This window comes from Poecilia reticulata, linkage group LG16 (assembly GCF_000633615.1).
Source record: "Poecilia reticulata strain Guanapo linkage group LG16, Guppy_female_1.0+MT, whole genome shotgun sequence".
Taxonomy (NCBI): Eukaryota; Metazoa; Chordata; class Actinopteri; order Cyprinodontiformes; family Poeciliidae; genus Poecilia; species Poecilia reticulata.
The window spans coordinates 31,266,565-31,286,347 of record NC_024346.1 but is presented as its reverse complement, the minus strand read 5'-3'; the positions used below and the strand labels follow the sequence as shown (position 1 = coordinate 31,286,347).

Here is a 19,783-nt window from a genome sequence, read left to right as displayed (position 1 = left end):
AAACAAACAAAAAAGATTTTACCTATATGTCATAATGGAGTCTAATTTCTTAACCCACATGCAGAACACCAGACGGAGAACAGAAATCAGTTAAATAAGTTTATTGTAAACACAAAATAATGATCAACAATCAGGTTCTGGGGAAAGTCTGCAATCTGGATCAACGGAGAACTGGAATGTAAAAAAAAAGGGAGATGGTGAGTTCAGGGATTGTGGAAAACGGCAGTGTCAGACTAAACGGACTGGTCTTACTTGGGTGGAGGTAGGTCTTGTCTGGGCGGAAGAATCAGTGTTACTGGGGTTTGGGTCAGGTGGATGGTTGCTGCTTCACCGACGAAGAGGCTGCGGTGGAGGGCGGACAGGTAAGCTTTGGATCACAGGAGGCGAGGAGCGAGTGAGACTGACGACAGGGTATCCAAAGAGGTTTGGTTTACTGCAGAGGTGTCAGTGGAACTCTGGCAACCAGTAGGTCCACAGCATCACAAGGAATAACCTGAAGAAGAACCACTAAGAGATATCACTTGAGGTCCACAACAGGAGATCACAGTGAGAAGCATGGAGGGCTGGAATACCAAATACTGGCTAACACTCTGGATCTGAAGTGTAGGCAGCTATCCTCATATACTCCTCCAGATGATCTGATTAATTGCAGCTGTGCAGGAATCCAGGAACCACCGGCAAAGCCCTCAAGAGGGAACAGCCTCTTGGCACCCTCTGGTGGGGAAAGCAGCAAAAAGGAACCATTCCAACGACCCGGGTTCCCAACACTGGAATTTCACCAACCCCAGCTGCCGGCGTTTTACCGTAAAATACAGGGCCGAGCAGAGGCCACTAAAGGGGCAGGTGCTCAAAAAAAAAAAAAGGGCCCATCTAACCGCATTCTAGGACAGAATATTAACAGCCTCTCAGCTTTCAGAGTTTAATAAACAATGATAAATTACAAAAATGTGACATATACAATCAAAGCTAACGAACATCTCTATATATGCATATGTAAGATATTTTATTAGTAATTTCTTTCTGCAAGTCTACTTTGTTATAGGAAAGCATTGCAATATTCAAACCCGCAATTTAGCAAGATATGAAAATCAGAGCTGGATCACCAGACATATTTTGTCTTTACAGAATTTATTAAAATATAAACAAGGGCACAATGCAACCTTTTAGTGACTGTAATCTATAAAAAGAGCTGCCTGTTTGCTACAGTGGAGATGAAGACGGTCCATTCAGGACAGCAGAGCTGCAGCAAACTTTAAGGTGGAACTGCAGAAAAACGGAAAAAACCAAAAGCAAATATTGAATTGTTAATGCATGTCACCATGAGAAAGGCCTACTGAGTTTTGCTTAAAAAAACGTTTTTAAACATTTAAATCACATTCGTCTCATGAAGTGCATTTTTTTGCAAGACAAACTTATTTGTGCTTGTCAGAAATCTTTTCTTAATATAGTTTTTGTTTGACTCAAAGTTATGCTTGTGATTCTCACAAGAGTCGTGGGCAGGGCCTAAAATCACAACAAAATCAAGAAGATCAGACATATATCCATTATGGAGATGATCGGTTTTGGATGGGCGATGTGCCTCGTACACAGGGAAGAAGCTTTTAGTTATCTTGCTTTGCTAGCAAAGTCGTTAGCTAGCAGCTAGCTAATAGCACAACAACAGTCTAATGTCTGTATGATAAAAATAGTGAATCGGTAGATAAGAACAGTTTCTCCTCACCTGGCTGTCTCCTCCCACTCAGTAGTTCTTCAGAGAAAGGCAGATGCAGAGGCCTGTCAGTGTCTGTTGTATTTCATTACCTCTCTGCATAAACCGCGACTCTAAGCTGAAGTAGAAACGATACTTCAACGTTTTCCATCATCTGACAAGCAGCAAGTCTACTCCACTTTATTCACCAAAAACCTTTTTTTTTTTTTTCGCCAAAATCTGATCTGTAATCTGGAACGTTCGCTAAGTTGAGCTCCAGTTAGCCGCCTTATCTCACTGCGTGAGAGGCAATTGCGCCATGCGTCACGGGCAAAAGGTCAAAGGTAACAGGTGACCGGAGGGCTTATTATGTTGTACAAAAAAATAAATTAATTAACAAAAAAATAATAATAATTTTAGTACATGTCATGTGTCAGAAGAGGGCTTAGAAAATAATAATGCACAAAAAAATAAAAATAAATTGACCAAAAGGGCACTTGGGGGCAAGGAGCAAAAAGGGCAGGTGCTCAAGCCCCCCCAAGCCCCCACGTGCCTGGTAAAATATATGTTTTTTTTACATTGTAGGGTTGCAATAATTTCACTGTAAAATTACAGTAAAATACTGGCTGTCAGTATTTTACTGTATTTTATAAAATACGGTAAAGTTCTATCGACCAAAACTTCCAGTATTTTACAGTATTTTCTTAAATACGTTAAGTGTCTGTCAACTGCAGCTGTCGGTATCTTACCGTATTATATAAAATACGATAAGATACCGACAGCTGTGGTTTCCTCTTAATAAAATTGGCCATATTCTTTTGGTAAAGGAAAGATGCTGACAGAAGAGAAAAATTAGGTGGCATCGCTCTTTACCCAACTTCACCTTCGTCCAAGCAGCAGGGCCTACCATACAGTTCTCTAAATGAATGACAAATCTATGGTCAATTTGTCTCATGATGGTGGTGTCGGCTGCAGGAGTTTGCCCTGTAATTGGTGGATTGCCAGTTCGATACCTGGTCTTCCTTTGAGATTTCAGTTTGATATATCAAAGTCTTTATAGATTTAATTATTAAAAAACAAACCAAAGTATCACACCAACATTCTATGTAAATTACTTTTGCAGTCTGGTTTATGGTTTTACATCATAGATATAAACATCAGCAAGTGGTGCTGTGGTGGCGAAGCACAACCCATGTATTTAGGCCTTAGTCCTCATGGTGGTGGTTGCAGGTTCAATTCCCAGCCTGGCTGCATGTCGTCCCCCTCTCTCTTTCCTGTCAAACTACTTTCAAATAATGGCCCCTAGAACCAACAAAACCTTTAAAAAAACAGCAAAATTTGGAATTTTGGCTGATTAATATATGTTTATGAAGTTATTGTAATTCCATGTATTTTCTTCAGTAATTAAGTGGTTTTTATATTACAGTCAGCAAATGTAACTATTTTACCATTTTTTGACGTAAGTTTACAGACTTATTTTGCAGTGTTGACTGACAGTGATTCCATGTATTTTCTACAGTAATAAAATGTTTCGGATTTTACGGTCAGAATCTGTTGTATTTTACCATTTCTTTCTGTGAAATTTACGGACTTTCTTTTTTTTACAGTGTATATATAGTTTAGTATATATAGTTTCAGCCACACCTATTGCTACCATACAAATGCAAAAAACATAATTTTTAATATTATGTATTTTTTTGTAATATTTAAAAAAAAACTGAAGTACTTGATTACTCAGCAAAGAATGATTCTATTTAAATGTGGAGAACTATACCAATTATTTTTTTTATCAATGATAAGAAATGGTTCTACTTTGGTGAAGATTTTCTGTTTGGGTTGTTTTAAGAACAACAAAAAATATTAAGAATCAAATCTTTTACTAAGCATCAAAATGTTTCTTCCGCGTTATATTTTCCACAGGGTTATTTTCCACTGAAAGCTGGACTATTTAAAAATTCATAGCCTTAAATACAAGCCCCGCCCACTTTACACGTTATTAAAATTATGGAGTTTGGTTTATGACTTTATTAAATATTAAATAACAGTGAAAAGGGGTGAATGAATGTCTTAATCAAAATATGAAACAAATAGACCCACTGAGCTTAATCACAAATAATTCATTTTTGTTCAAGAACTACATGATCCAAGGAGCTTCGCTCCATCATCAGCCGTTTATGGTCAGTGTAGTTATTTCTTAACTCCTCCAGAAAGACTCTCCTACTTCCGCCAGTATAAGCTCATAAGCACACAGACGCATTTCCACAGACCGGAGGCATGGCGAGCGATGATCGAGACAACTGGGAAAGTCCTCTGCAGTTTGTACTGGCTTGTGTTTCTTATGCCGTCGGACTGGGAAACGTGTGGAGGTTTCCTTACCTCTGTCAAATGCACGGTGGAGGTAAGTTATGCATTCTTACCTCCGGTTACTTTACTGTAATGTCCATGTTTGTCAGATGCGTAAACAACTGATGTTTGTGTGGTTTACTGTATTTTTTTGTTGCGGAAGCTGAAGCTGTTTGAAGAGTAATTGTGCGGAATCAGCTTGATTCTATTTATCAGATCAGTGGTGTTCAGTAACGCCAGGTCCAGTATTTTAAATGAGACGCTGTGCTTTATTTCCAGCTTGAAAAATAGATGGGAATCTAAACGTATGTGGAATGCTTAGTATGTTACTAAGCATTAATATTATAAGCTTAGTATGAATAAGTCTTTGTGTTACAGTGAGCTGAGGCAAACGTCACTGTTTTAAAGCGAGACGTGTGTTTGGTGGTACTTTTCCATAAGGGAACCCGGAGCTGCTGCTGGTCACCACAAAGCTGCGCAGTGGAAAACATTTCTGTCAAATAATGACTTCTTCGGTTTTAAAAGGTGGAGAGGTTATACTTTACGGATTGTTAATTATGAAGAAAAAATGACTGATAAATCATTTTTTATGATTCATTCCAAAGTTCTTTCTTATAGTTAAAAGTCTGTAAAATATTGAATTAAATGTGGTGGTGACAGAATGTCCGTTTGTGTCGATATGATGTCTTCATTTGTTCAGGGTCATCAGAACCACTTTGTGCGTGTTTGCAATGTTATGGAAAACCTCGAATTCTAAGAACTTATTACTTACTAATCCTTATTACTTAACTCATTACCTTGGAATAAACAACGAAGAGATCACGAGACACGATATAGTTTATTTAAGGGCTAAGATTATGGTTTAAATTATAGTCCACTGCGCCGTGGTACGTTTAAACATTTAAAACAAGCTTTGCACATCATTAGTTTGCGTCATTGTGAGGAAGGGGAGAAAACATGCAGAGACAAAACTGAGAAGGATTAGAAGATGTTGATGATCTACTAAAACAACGTGATCAGGAGCCTTTAATGTTTTATTTCCATTCCTATAACTCCATAGACTGATTTGAAGAGTGAAATTTTCCCGATTGATGTCACTGCTCACCTTTTAAATGAACCTTTTTCTGCTTTGTGCTTCAAATGTTTATGATGAGACGAACATCATAACATTTCACAAACAGCATTGCCTCTTCTTTGACCTAAAGGCACTTTTTCATTTTTAATGGCTATGTTTTTACATACATTAAAATTGTGAAAATTAGTCTACTGTAAAAAATCATGTTAGGATTTTTGGGTTTAATGTCCATCCATTCATCCAATCTCTTCTTATTATTTGGGGTCAGGTCGCTGGGGTCACTGCCTAATCGGACAGACTCAGACGTCCCTCTCCACAGCCACTTGGGCAGGGCTGGCCCACGGTAAAAGCAAACTAAGCGGCCACTGAGAGCCCCAAGGCCACTAGAGGCCCCACTAAGTGGAACTGATTTTTAAAAAAATGATTTCTATGTTATTATATTACCAAAACACACAATTTCATTCTAAAGTTGTGATTTCATTTTACAAAATAATAGATAACGTAAGCAGGGGCGCCGTAGAGGAGGGAAAAGTTATGACAATTCCAAGGGCCCCTGACCAACAGGGGGCCCTCCACAATTGTTTTTTTTTTCATAGAAATGTAAAAAAAAAAATGGAGCCCTGCCAATTACAAAATTAATTATATTGTGTTTTATAAAATTGTTTTTAGCAGTAAAAATTAAATGTTACCCCTCCCAGACCAAAAAACACATTTATATTTGCTCTGAACCCCCCTGGATCTGCATGAAATGGTTCGTTCCTGCTCGCGCTTGACTGTGACGTTTTCAGCAGCAGTCAGTATAAGACAAGAACGACTGTGGCAGTTACTATGCTGCCAAGAAAAATAATAGTTAGGTTTTTAATTAATAGAGAGATAGAGAGAGAAAAAGGTAAAAGTGTCAATTTATGACCCAGTTTTTTTCAAGAGAGGTGGGTAGACTGTGTGAGATTATCAACCATTTAGCAGTTATTTAATGAATTACGGGAAAAAAACTCGGGACGTTGTGGGTCGGTGGGCGGAATCCTTCAAAACCTCCTCAATCACCAACATGCCTTCAGTTGAGGAAGCTGAGCCTGCACAGCAAATCCAGCAGGTCCAAATGAACTCTGTCTGATTTGATTTCAACACTTTTAAAGTGTCTGTATGGATCTACACCAGAAAGTGTTCATTTAGTGTTTTTGAACTCTTTTTGGAGAGTTGGTACCTTAACTCAAATTAAGTGTCAAATATTAAATCTTCTGGAGTTAATATTTTAACACTTGCTAGCACTATCTCAGTGTTGGAGCCTAAATATTAACTCCACAGGGAGTTTTTTTTGTAACTACATAAGAGTTATATGTAATTATTACTAAAAAGGTGAAAATTTTTTTGTTTTTAAATTTGAGAAATTCCTTATAAATTCAGTGAAATAAACATTTAAAAGGCAATGATTTTTCTGAAATGCATTTATTCTAAAACAGCACCACAATGTAAAACATGTAACAATATGGAACAATGTACATGTTCTCACCTTCATTACAATATTGTTTGACTAAGGGTCTCACATATGTCAGTTGTTCAATGCAAATAACAGCATGTTCATCACTTTTTTCTTCAATGCAATACGAATGGAAGTGTTCATCAAAGTACAAGGTTGTCACAGCACAGCCTAATTAATATGAGTGACGTTGTTCATGTACAATAACATGGCAAATTTTCTTAAAGACGGGCAGATCACTAAACATTCCATTACATAAGTAAAGACCAACACGATATTCAATACCATACATTTTTACCCATTTTGTAGTAGAAACATAGCTCACACAATAAATGTCCACCTTTCAAGGTGTTAACTGTTCTCAATTTTAAGGGACCAAACTCAAATCTTGTAAAACAATACTTTTCATAATTAAAGACCAATTGACGCTGATGTCTCTTTACAAGAGACTTAGTAAGGTTTTTAAAATTGTTATGGACTTTTTAAAAAAATTGTGCTTGGCTTCGAAACGCATGCACCATATGTAGATTAGAGGGCCAATTTTCTTAATACATCTTGGATAGTGAATCATTAGGTGGTGTTTAGGAATTAATTTTTTGTCAGGGTACAAATTCTTAAACATGTTATGGTGATCACAGATCAGATGTTTCAGATAACATATCATGCCATCAGTAAGGGTTGGGGATAACACAATGTTAACAATCTGCAACAACAAGAGAACAAGGTTCCAGCGGCTGTTGTCACGCTCAACTGTCTCCAAAAATGAGCCGAGTATTACGGAGGATACATGTTTGAATAGCATTTAAACCTAAGTGCTTGCTGTTATCATCTATTTTTAACACACTTGGTTTATTTTTGCGCTCCACAAAGCCATAATTAAAACGTTGTATCCTGTTTAATAATGTGCCAATAGAAATATAGTCATTTTTGATCATGTATTGAAAAAAAGGTTTGAGCTCATACTGTACAAATCATGCATTATATCAACAGCATAATTGTCTGTACTGTGTTAATATTCTAATGAATTGAGAACACAAGATTGTTTAACTCCATAAACAGAAGAGAGAGCAGGGTCTTCACGTAATGCATTACAATGTTCAGAATGAAGAGAACAAGCCCAGAATTATCTTCATTAAAAACAGACTGAATTTCTTCCTTATTTATCAAACAAAACCTACACCAGTGTGTTGCACTAAATGATTCAACAAAACCCAATAAGCCATTTAAAGCAAGATTGTCACCTGTAATTTGAATAACAGAACCAAAGACTGGCTCTTCTATAAATGGAAGCAGGATTCTTTTGGTTTCTAAAATTTTCGAGTCATCAATCAGAGGCTTTAGTATTTCTTCAAACCCATATTTTTTTAAATCTTCTGTGTAGAACAGAGCAGCCAAATGCACATTCATTAGCACAGAGTTTACCTTTGGTGGGAGGTTTAGTGTTGTGAAATAAATGCAGCCTAATTTATGTATCTCTTTTTTGGAACCTAATGTGTTAGCAGTTTCAAAATCATCATAATAAAGCAAAATTTGTAAAGCATATTTCTGTTGCGAAAACAGAGGATGATTTTGGAAATATAATCCATCAGTAATGTCTTTGTATAGACCTGTTTGTTTTTGTTTCTCATGCAAGAGAAGTTCTCTAATTTCACTATTCTTAAAAATAGAATTGATTGTACCTAAAATAGGTACATACATGTATTTTGTCCCTTACAGGTATTTGGCTATTAACACCTGTAGTTCTTTGTCTACGTGTATCCAATCTACACCAAGTACAAATTGTTTAGGCTCAACTATGTCCCATTTTTTATCATATTTTTGTCTTTTTTTTCAGTGTTAAAAGGGTTTTGTAATTGGTTTAAACTGTGTTCAACTTTTTTGTAAATGTCTGATTTCTTATTATCAGAAGAAAATGTTTGGAGTACTGCTTCTCTTGCTTGACTCTGAACATCAGTGACAACTTCCTCCACAGAAGAAATTACTGTTTGAACAGCACTTTCAGAAATCCAGAAGCTTGTAAGTGAGCGACTGTAGAGCCACACATTCCAACAAGCGAGTCCTGTGTGAGAACAGCAGGAACTTGTGAGGTAGATGAAGAAGTACTTAGTTGATCACCTAAAAATTTTTCTTGAGAATGTGTTTGGATGACAGCTTCCTGTTGTATCCCTACACGCTTATCATGATGACTATGTACATTGTGAATATGTTTTCAAGAGCCATTGCAAGTGCAAAAAGATGAAACACAACCCTGCTCTCCACATTTTAAACGTAAACTTTTAGCTGGATATAAACCATGATGGAATTTTAAATGTTGACAAAGAGTTGAACAGTCTTTGTGGTGCATTTTACAAACAAAGCATGTGAACATTGTCAAATGGTTTTCAAGCCCTCCTATACGTGTTTATATTCTGCGGCATTTTGACACTTTCACCTTTTTTCACCTCGCAGTAGACATGCTCTCAGCTCCTTGACTCGTGTTCTTTCTCTTGTGTTCCCAACATCAATATTGTAGATGGTAGTTTGAATGAAGGTATAGAAACTGGAAAGAGCTTCATCATATGAGAGGCTGAAGACAAAGTGAGCTTTGAACAGCACATCAAAAGCAGCCACTGAAGTTGGAGCAGCACATGGAATAGCTTTCTGGTCAACAACGATGAAGAACCTCAGAATATTCTTCTTTTGTTCGCCAATGCAGAGGAGGAAGGGCTGGCTGGTGTCAACTTTCTCCAGGAAGGTAGTGAGACTGACTCCTTCCTGTAAATTGAATGACAGGCATCAGTCATGAGTAAAATTCAACTGTTACGTTTACATATAATCTCTACAGGCCCAACCAAGTAACTTGTCTTAACGCAGCTTTATCCAAGTACAATAACAAATCAACATACTAATGCTTTTTTAATTTAAAATTCTTCTTTTTGAACAGCCTGAGTGTGTACTGACCCCAGATCTGTCAATTAACTTTTTTTAAAGCAGAGCCATCATAGTATTTGTTGATCCCTTGTCTGATCAATAGATAAGGCATAATTCCATCTTTCATGGTTTTATTTCAAGGCTTACCAATTTTTACAAAGTCATACAACATACAGGACAAAAATCATTAGCCACAAAGAGGGTTTACAAAAAGGCTAATGGTGCTTACTTTGAGGAATCTTACTAGACGATTGGCTGCCTGTGCTGAGCTAATCTTTGCTGTTTTTTGTGGCCTCTTGATGTGGGGGGTAGGAGATGCAGCAACAATAGAAGAGCTGCCAGGTCACTATCCCATCCTTGATGACAACAAGCATATTTGAGACAAAATTTTAAAGAACTGGAAAACAGAAATCGTGAAATTCAGGCAAAAGATCAAATTTGACTTTTAAAAACAAAGGTACAAGTAAGTATATACTGAAACACTGTCCCAATTTACCACAGTGATTTGAGGGCTCTGGGTCAAAAGAAGCTCGTAACTCTTCAACAGAAGGAGTTGATGGAAGACTTTGGCTTTCTGCAATGACTTTTGGTTTGAAATATGAAGACGATTTGGAAAGAAATCTTCCCGACACTTCGTCCCCAAGCATCATTGAGAAATCCTGGTCAATCTTGTAATAAGAAAAAACAGAAACCAAATACTGGTTACTTTAGCATCCTTGGGATATTTTCTTCACTTTTTAGATTTAAAGTAAAATATCTATAAATATACTCACCAGCCCAGGGGTATCATGAAAACGAGAGAAGATATCCAAGACTGATGATGTAGCATCAGGGTCATGAACCATCTTTTGTCTGTATTCAAAGGTGGCTCTCATCTTCTCTTTAATCACAGACTCATCTGTGGAGTGTCTAATGACAGACAGGGCCTCTACGCACTCCTCCCCAAACAACTGTCCACTAACAAGCAAAGATCCTCTTTCTGTTGTTGGGCCATCTGGGAAGTTTTGCTTGGGAGACCCATGTGCTCCATCAAAGGTGTTTTGCTGAACAGTCTTCAGCCTCCAGGCTAGGTACCCAGTGTTGGCTTCTGGATCATAGAAATGTTCCTGCTCATGCATACATCAGCCACACACACAACCCAACAAAAAACATACACAATAAAAAAATGGAACAAAGGAAAACATTTTCAACTATCTTTCATCATTCATCAATAACAGAGAAATTAGGTTTCATAGATATTAACACTTACATAGCCATTTTTTGAGTACGGATCTTGAAGATATGGAAAAAGCGTTAAAATCCCCAGTGCATAGCTAGTCCGAACACTTATGGGTGGAATCCTCCTATCAAAAACAAAAAAAAATTGCTATGCTGCTCACTCAACACTGCTTTCTGTCATCAAGAAGTATTACCCGTGTGATTCTATCATATCTGCAACCAGTATGTTGACCATTTGTCGACGAGTTGCATCTGACAGTGTTTTAGTTTTGTTGTATTCACTCATGATTTCCTCACCCTTTGGGTTTGACCTCAGGGCAGTACGCACCTTCTGTGAGAGAGATTAAATCCAAACACCCAAAATGTTAGTGCTTGTAATATTCATTTAAGCACTGGAAATAACTTTTGGCTTTGCTTCTAACCTGTTTTGCTTCCTCACGACCATGCTTTCCAAGTTCCTTCTTACTGTTCTTAGAACTTTTCAGAATAATTGTGGAATCTGAAGAGCAAGAAGAAGCTGGGCGGACGGACGAGAGGGATTGTTGCTGAGGATTGTGCTTCATCTTCCGCCACACAGATCTCAAAATCTAGAAAAAAGACTGATAGGTATTTTTCTAGAACCTACTTAAAGGAACCACAGACAACGTATATGAATTTCATGACCAAGCTTTTGCAAAAGGAGAAAACTGTCAACTGCTCCTCCGAGCCGTTCACAGAGCGTTCTGAATATCTTTGGGTAGAGCTTGTCTTTTATTATCAAACTTCAAAGAGGGAGGATAGGCAAGATAGACAGCAGAGGAAAAACAGCAAAGGTTGTAAAACAATTTACCCAAACAACTAGCAACCCAGTTCCAGATGTGATATCTGATTTACGGTCTGAGCCCGGTTCAAATCTCTGTCAAACTGTTTCACATGAAGATGAACAGGCAGTTGTGACTTCCAGGTCAGTTAATACACACTAAAAAAGAGAACACTTTAAACTAACTAACATTAGACTGAATATGAACTAAAGTAACAACAAAATGATAATACCAAAAAATCTCTATCAAAGACCATAAAATTATTTTTTTTTCAATTACAGCAAAATACATGACAATGCAAAACAACTGGAATAATGCCTGACAACATAAATTATATGTGGTAAGCATTCAACATGTAAGAGGATTTTACAATAAAAAAAAAAAAGAAAAAAAGTTGGGATCATAAAGGTTGTTAAATCTGACCAACATTCATCCAATATCAAGAAGAAGCCTACACCAAATTATTGTAGAGTTGTTTTACCTGAGGTTGGCTGATTTTTGTATCCAACTTTGAAAGCTTGGACCCCAGACTTAACCAACTCATCAAAAATGTCTATATCAACTTCAGTGTCTGACATGTCAGTGAGGATAAGTACACTTTCAGTGAAGAGTGTAGGCTGAAAGTTAAATTTGCCCGCAACTGAAATTAAGATAATTGGGTCGGACAATATATGTTGTTCACTCATATGTAATTAGTCTATACCAATTTAAATAGCACATAAATACAAACCATCTTGAAGAAACTGAAGACAATTGAACCATTCCTCATTTTGTGGAACTTTAATGTACTTTTGTACACCACCACACTTCACCTTTGCAAGCATCTCCTGTGTAGAGATAAATTAAAAAATAAAATAAAATAGCTTTACAAAAGATTTGGTAATGGCATGGCAAAAAGAAAGAAAAAGAGGGGAAAAAAACTACGAGCTAGAACTTATGTAAGCCCAAGCACCTTACAAGACAATTTTATAAAACGATTATATTCTCAAAAGTAATTTGTTAAAATTATCTTCTCTTAATGCACAACAGTTAGTGCCAAAATGAATACAAATCCTCAACCTTTTATTTTTACTTAAACCATGTGAACAAAACTCTGGAGGAATTTAAATGTAACCTCAGAACCGAATCAGAACAGCTACCGCAGTTAGCTTCGTGTTCGGAAATAGTTTTCAAACTTGAAGTATCGACATGACTGTCAGCCTTTCACAATATGAAAATTGCGTAAGATGTATTTAAGTTAGCAAAAATGAAGTCAGTGTTCATCTGCACGCATTTTTCAATGCTCTAGTTTTACCTGCAAATGATGAATTTCAACAAGCTAATGCGAAACCATATTTATGCCGCATCACTGAACAACGTGGCTAATGCCCATCACATAGGTTGGTTTCAACTCAAAATATTAATAATAATTAAAACCATCTCATAAAAAAATACTTACCAAGCGTGGTGAACAACTGGCCCATGTGGAAACAAACTGTAAATATCTGTTTCGGTCGCTTCGGTTCGTTGGAAAACTGAATATGGGGCGGAGTCAGTGAATTTACTCCAACAGTGTTATAGCTGCTGTAGGAGTTTAGAGCTAAAAAATCAAGAGTTACTAATTCCATTTTAACACCTCCGGATTTGATATGGAAACGCTTTCTTTTAACACCTTATTTTAACTACTAATAATATATACCCTGGAGTTACATTAACAAATGTGACTCTATTAGAGTAAAATTAACTCTGCTTTTGAGGGGGGTTCTCCGGGAGTATGGGGTACTCCCGGAGAACCCCATACTTTGATACGGGCTGTCAGGGTTAGGGTAGGGTATGACCGGTGTCAGAGTCTGGTCCGCATTGCCAGCAGTAAGTCGGGCTCGTTTCTGTTGAGAGTTGGACTCCGCCAAGGCTGCCCTTTGTCACCGATTCTATTCATTACCTTCATGGACAGAATTTCTAGGCGCAACCGAGGTGTTGAGTGGATCCGTTTTGGTGGCCTTAGGATCGCATCTCTGCTTTTTGCGGATGATGTGGTCCTGTTGGCTWCATCRGAWCGTGATCTGCRGCTCTCACTGGAGCGGTTCGYRGYCGAGTGTGAAGCGGCCGGGATGAGGCTCAGTGCCTCCAAATCCGAGGCCATGGTCTTGAGCCGGAAAAGGGTAGAGTGCTTTCTCCGGGTCAGGGGGGTCGTCCTGCCTCAAGTGGAGGAGTTTAAGTATCTGGGGATCTTGTTCACGAATGAGGGAAGAAGGGAGCGGGAGATCGACAGGCGGTTTGGGGCAGCGTCTGCCGTGAAGCGGGCGCTGTACCGGTCCGTCGTGGTGAAGAGAGCTGAGTCAAAAAGCAAAGCTCTTGATTTACCGGTCAATGTACATTCCCCCCCTCATCTATGGTCATGAGCTTTGGGTCATGACCGAAAGAACGAGATCACGGGTACAAGCGGCCGAAATGGGTTTCCTCCGCAGGGTGGCTGGGCTCTCCCTTAGAGATAGGGTGAGAAGCTCGGTGATCCGGGAGGGACTCAGAGTAGAGCCGCTGCTCCTCCACGTCGAGAGGAGCCAGTTGAGGTGGCTCGGGCATCTGGTATGGATGCCTCCTGGACGCCTCCCTGGTGAGGTGTTTTGGGCACGTCCCACCGGGAGGAGGCCTCGGGGAAGACCCAGGACACGCTGGAGGGACTATGTCTCTCAGCTGGCCTGGGAACGCCTTGGGATTCCTCCGGAGGAGCTGGAAGAAGTGGCTGGGGAGAGGGAAGTCTTGGCCTCCCTTCTGAAGCTGCTCCCCCCGCGACCCGACCCCGGGTAAGCGGAAGAAAATGGATGGATGGATGGATGGATGGATGGATGGATGGATGGATGAAAAAAAAACCAAGATATTCATATATTTAACTTGTCCCTTGTACCTTTTACCACTTAACAATTCATTTCCATTTAGTTTTATTTGATTAGTTTTATCCTTTCTTGGTTTATTGCTATGTCCACTTTAGTTAATTTCTTGTTGCTACATTTATTTTATCATTTATTGACCATCAGTAATCTTCACTCATCACCTGCTGCGCCGCCTAATCGTCATGTGTTTCACATCATGTGTTGATTTTTTCACTGTTCAGCGTCGGATTCTCTGTTTTTATGTCATAATTCACATCTAGTTCGTCGCTCCGTTTTATGTCCCACTTCTCCTGTTTCAGAGTTTTGCGCAATGTGTGCGTCTTTTTTTAAGCCCCTAAGGTGCAGGGCGGTCGGGAAGCGTAAAGGCAGACTGACATAAACCTTTTACAACCACGGAAACAATTTCTGCATTCTGATTATTGAAATTTAAAAGTGCTGTGTTGTTCTATCACCCCCGTTTCATACAGGACCACCTACAGCACCGTGTTAACGCTATAAAATGAACGCTCTCTATCGTGGTATCACCCATGGAGGGATTTCTTTATTTAAATTGGTTCATTTTTCAGAGGGATACAAAGAGCGATTTTCTGTTGTCCTTCCATTGAAGCGGGCAGCATCCAGACGAAAATAAAACACTTTTTAAAATAAGTTGCTGCTTTGACATGATCACAGAACTGCCGAAACATATGTACAAAAATCCTCAATAAAACATCACCGGGTGAGACAAACTCCATCTTCTTTTATATCGCATTTGATTTAATCGCCGAACCGAACGCATGCGCTTCTTTTCTACAAACCGTTTTACAGTCATTGGTCAAGAACACGGGAGCAAGAATTCTGATTGGCAGACATCTTTGTCTATTATCTACAGTTTAGTTGAGGCGGGCCGTTTGGTCCAATGCTCGCTTTGCTTGAAAGTCTGGCCCCCAGACGGAGCTCTTTAAGCCCTGTTAAAGTCTATAGGATGAAAGAAAGCACATTCATTTAGTCATATCTACAGCTCAGCTTTGTCCGGGAGAGCGACATGATTGGACACTAAAATGTAACACAGATGAGAGGGGTATTTTATGTATATTAGATGAATGGGCCAATAGGTTCAGCTATCGGAGCATGGTGGGGTGTTTAAATGACACACAAGGGCAGTTAAATGAATTTAAAGAACAACTGGCTTTAGTGACATAAACCATAAAATTGACAAACAGTTGTACGAGACACACAATTATGAAAATAAAATTACACACAAGAAATAATAAAAATACTTGGCCAAGTGCTAGTTCTGTTTTAAATCTTTTGGGTGCACCCTGGTAATCTGAATTCTAAATAGTAATAGGCAACAGATTAATCAATTTCAGTTCCAATTAGGTTCAAGTCAACACCGTTCACATGAGGAGAATTTCCTACACAGCCGTTTGTTATAAAGTTCCAAATAAAAACTGGTCCAAAAGGTAAGATCAGAAATTCCAAGATTAAACAATAAGAATGAAAAATGTCAGTCAGTGGTCTCACTCATAACCAACTGTGTGTGAAGATGTGAGTGATGCAGACCTACCACACCGCGGGGTGCAGCAGGACTCCAAATGGAAAAGACTGAATCCGGTTCTTTCTAAGTCCAGGTGGGAAGGCTGGCCATCGAAGTCACAGGAGGAATCCACCTCAGGAACAATCCAGCATAAAAAACCCTGACCTGTCAGCAGACAGGACCAGCAGAATCATAGAATTTTATTAAGCTGTTCTATCTTTAATCCTTAAATCATGTTTCTGTAGACATCATATTTGACATAAATTTGTTATCAAATAATTTGCGATAAAACAATTCTCCTTTACCTCAATGCAGTATTTTCACTACATTGTCAATTTACTTTTCTGTAAATTGCATAAGCAATTTTTCAAACACAATATTAAACATTACATTTTACCCAAAATTAGTAAAAGTTAACATTTGAATTAAACAATATTATTCAACAAAAATGTGATAAACAGAACAAAAACCCAAATGAAAGGCACAGAATATGCTCACCGATCTCAATGCGACACGTTTGGGACAACAATATGGCGGCTCTCAGTCCGGACCGTGGGGCACTAGATAGTGTAATAAGGCATATTTTCCCTGAAGCTCATATTATCCTGAATAATATGAGCTTTCATCGTGAACAAAGTAAGAATATACTGTAATTTAGGCTTTACCTTCAACTGAAGGGAGAACGAAATGAACGTTGAGGAAACCAGTAGCCGTTAGCTCTAACGGTGCTCGGCAGAAAAACTGAAGTTCAGTCTTTTTTTTTCTCATTTTACAACTTCCAGCTTAGAAGTTGGATGATAACCAACCATTATATCTAGGAAAGGGTTTGTTTAGAGTTCGTATCAGGTACTATAACCGTTTTAACACAGACTCTCACGCTGCTCAGCTTAACCGTTTTCTTCTTATGGCGGTTCTCTTCCGCTCACACACACAAGGATACGGGGAAGAAGGGTGGAACTTGCAGCAGCATTCTGAATTCTGATTGGTTTAAACACACTGGAAACTAAACTTCCAATTGGCTAGGTAGACCAGCTTCCCTAACCTCTGTTTCTTAAAGAGGCATCCCCATTTTATGTGGGTTACAAAAAGACAAGACAAGAATGTTCTCTGCAAGTATGTGTGAGTTTGACATGGATATTTCATCACTCATTGTGTTGTTTTGTTCAGATATTAATATATTGGCCACTTTCAACAAATCTTCTTTAAACCAACAATGGAAAAAACTGAATATGTTATTCAGTTTTTGACTCACCTTATTAGTTTATAATTTTCTTCATTCAGCTTGGTTTCCATAACATTATTTTCAATTACCAAGACATTGTTGGTCATCTTCTAAGCTATTATTTTTTAAAGATGTTGCACAGCGTTTAAATAATTGAAATTATAAAAGGCATATTAATTTTAAAATGAACCTTTGCAACATCAGACCTTAATGATGTTAAAGTGGAGGTGTTTGCTGCTCTGAATTATCTGAGTCTCATATTGTCACCTGCAGGGGGTTTCCTGATTCCCTATCTGGTCATGCTGCTTCTGGAAGGCGTGCCTTTGTTCTACTTGGAGCTAGCCATTGGTCAGAAAATGCGTCTGGGCAGCATCGGTGCATGGACTGCTATAAGCCCATATTTAGGAGGACTTGGTAAAAGTCTAGATTACAAACACATTTTCTGATGCTAACTTTGATACTCATTCATTGCTTTCTAACCTTTATCCTATTTTACTTACGTCGTTTCAGGACTTGCCAGTGTTGTGACATCAATGTACTTATGTCTCTATTACAACATTATCAATGCATGGAGTTTCTGGTACCTCTTTCACTCATTTCAAGTGAGTTGGTTATTAAATGCTCTATTTTCTTTTAACAAATTCTGAAACTGTGTTGGACCTGCTGGGACTTAGGACTGTGTTAGATTGTGAAGAATTAGAACATGTTGATAATTTGCCAAAGCAAAGAGATGTTTAAATCATCTTTATAGCCCATTACGTTCTATCTTCATTCTAGCACACTCAGCAGTTCATCTGTCTTTATTCTAGCTTTATGAATTAGCTTTTATGTAGTAATATTGGACTTAACCTAAGTGCAATCTAAGTTACAGAAGGTAAAAACCTTCTGTAGCCAAATATTTGAAGTCGTAAATTTCATGTATTTAGGACTTCAAAAAAAATGTCGTAAATTCTTGGACCAATTAATTTAGCTGCATCAGGTAAATTTGGGTCAATTAGTTGACTCAAATTGGAAAAAAAACTGTCTAAATTAAAACCTGTTCAGAATCTATTGATTTCACAGAAAAAAGTTGGTATATTATATTTTTTGGCTGACTTCTAATGTCTGTCCTACTGTGCTCCTTGCATCCCCACCACCTTCCCTCCAAGTCTGTCTTGCCCTGGGCAGCTTGCCCTGTAAATTCCAACCGGACCGGACCTATAGAGGAGTGTGAAAAAGCTACATCCACCCAGTATTTCTTCTACAGAGAAACCCTTAACATCTCTCCCTCTATTGAAAAGAGTGGAGGCATTCACACAGGTCAAGCGCTGTGTTTTCTGCTTGCATGGGTGATAACTTATCTATTCATTATCCGAGGTGTAAAGTCGACTGGAAAGGCAAGAAAGCTTCCTTATTTACAGACTCAATAAAGCAATAATATCATCTGCAATTGCATATATTAACAGAGTTTACTGTAATATTGTGATCCTTCATATTGTTTCCTGACAAATCCACCTCACCATATTAAAAGCATTGCACCAATAATGGTGTTGTTTGACTTTTGTAGGTAGTATACTTCACTGCAACATTTCCATATGTTGTCCTGCTCATCTACTTGATTCGAGGCATGACTCTTCATGGAGCTCTAAATGGTGTCAAATACATGTTCACACCCAAGGTGAGAATGGATTGGCTTTAGGAATATGCACAAGGCCTTATCACTTTGCTTTAGATATCAGAACCCTGGGGTTTGCTTTAATTTTCATGTGCATGTGCATCTCTGTGCTTTTAGATGGAAGAACTTGCCAATCCTACTACTTGGATCAATGCAGCCACTCAGATCTTTTTCTCTCTGGGTTTGGGTTTTGGGTCACTCATAGCTTTCGCCAGCTACAACCAGTACCACAACAACTTTGAGCGGCAGGCCATCATTGTCTCCCTCATTAACAGTGGAACATCTATCTTTGCCTCCATTGTCACCTTTGCCGTCTATGGGTTCAAGGCAACTATCAACTATGAGAATTGCTTGGACAGGTATGTATTATTCAGATTGCTTTAGTCTGTTCCAGAGGATTTAAGTAACATTACAAACATTTGAAAGCTCAAGGAGGCATGTAAGACTTCTTGTTAAACACTTTTTTTTTTTACATTTGGAATATATATATATTTTTGATAGTCTTGCCTTGTTGAAATGTATGAATATGAAAACTGTAAAATGCAGATGAGACAACTGTATATCAATGAATGCCTGTTAATTCTCTTTGTCCCAGTTCACAGTCCTGTCCTGTCACTGTTGGACATTAATCTGTTTGTCTGTCTTCCAATTCAGACATAAATCTCATAGACATAATCACCTTTTACGAATCCTAATGTCATGGTGGGCTTTAACCTTCTGACCCACATGCAAATCAACAAGTCCGAAATAAAGGTAAGGGTTTTATTTCCTTGTAATAACAGAAAGGTAGTTCTCCTAGATCCTTCCAGGAGCGATTGAGTGGTGCGGAGGGAGCAGCGGGCAGGCAGACTTGCGGGTGATCCACACGAGAGGAGACAACAATGGAACAGATCCCGTAGGTGAATCCAGAAACTGATCTAGAAACGGAAACACAAGGACTTTAAAACCACTGGAAAAATATCGAAGAGACAGATCAAAAACAAGTACTATGGACTACAGGAGAGGGCT

The 19,783-nt window shown here is 38.4% G+C and overlaps 2 protein-coding genes across 5 annotated transcripts in view; one reads left to right on the top strand and one right to left on the bottom strand.

Annotated features, from left to right (window-relative positions):
* Positions 1–86: 86 nt before the first annotated feature.
* LOC103478781 (uncharacterized) lies at positions 87–17,414 on the bottom strand. Of its 3 annotated transcripts, none has more exons than XR_001777443.1 (11): positions 15,930–16,015; positions 12,241–12,337; positions 11,133–11,297; positions 10,905–11,041; positions 10,742–10,835; positions 10,266–10,598; positions 9,989–10,160; positions 9,722–9,848; positions 9,014–9,336; positions 253–493; positions 87–171 (listed from the first exon to the last, which is right to left on the bottom strand). XR_001777443.1 is itself a non-coding variant. In XM_008432829.2 (9 exons), exons 2-8 carry the CDS (start codon positions 12,277–12,279, stop codon positions 9,736–9,738), a joined length of 1,053 nt encoding a protein of 350 aa, XP_008431051.1. In that variant the 5' UTR covers positions 12,280–12,337; positions 15,930–16,015; the 3' UTR covers positions 6,533–9,336; positions 9,722–9,735. The 3 variants fall into 3 exon arrangements, 1 of the variants encoding a protein (XP_008431051.1); XR_001777444.1 differs by lacking the exons at positions 87–171; positions 253–493 and adding exons at positions 16,398–16,459; positions 16,565–17,414 and having other exon boundaries at positions 6,533–9,336; positions 11,008–11,041; positions 11,540–12,337; positions 15,930–16,064; XM_008432829.2 differs by lacking the exons at positions 87–171; positions 253–493 and having other exon boundaries at positions 6,533–9,336.
* Positions 3,882–19,783, top strand: part of slc6a20 (solute carrier family 6 member 20) — a 46,794-nt gene continuing 30,892 nt past the window's right edge. The window contains exons 1-6 of one of the 2 annotated variants that reach the window (XM_008432827.2): positions 3,882–4,085; positions 17,395–17,535; positions 17,632–17,723; positions 18,270–18,497; positions 18,668–18,778; positions 18,893–19,134. In XM_008432827.2, coding sequence (XP_008431049.1) covers positions 3,962–4,085; positions 17,395–17,535; positions 17,632–17,723; positions 18,270–18,497; positions 18,668–18,778; positions 18,893–19,134 — 938 coding nt within the window. In that variant the 5' untranslated portion in view covers positions 3,882–3,961. The remainder of the gene's footprint in view (positions 4,086–17,394; positions 17,536–17,631; positions 17,724–18,269; positions 18,498–18,667; positions 18,779–18,892; positions 19,135–19,783) is intronic. The other variant, XM_008432828.2, reaches the window with a different exon arrangement.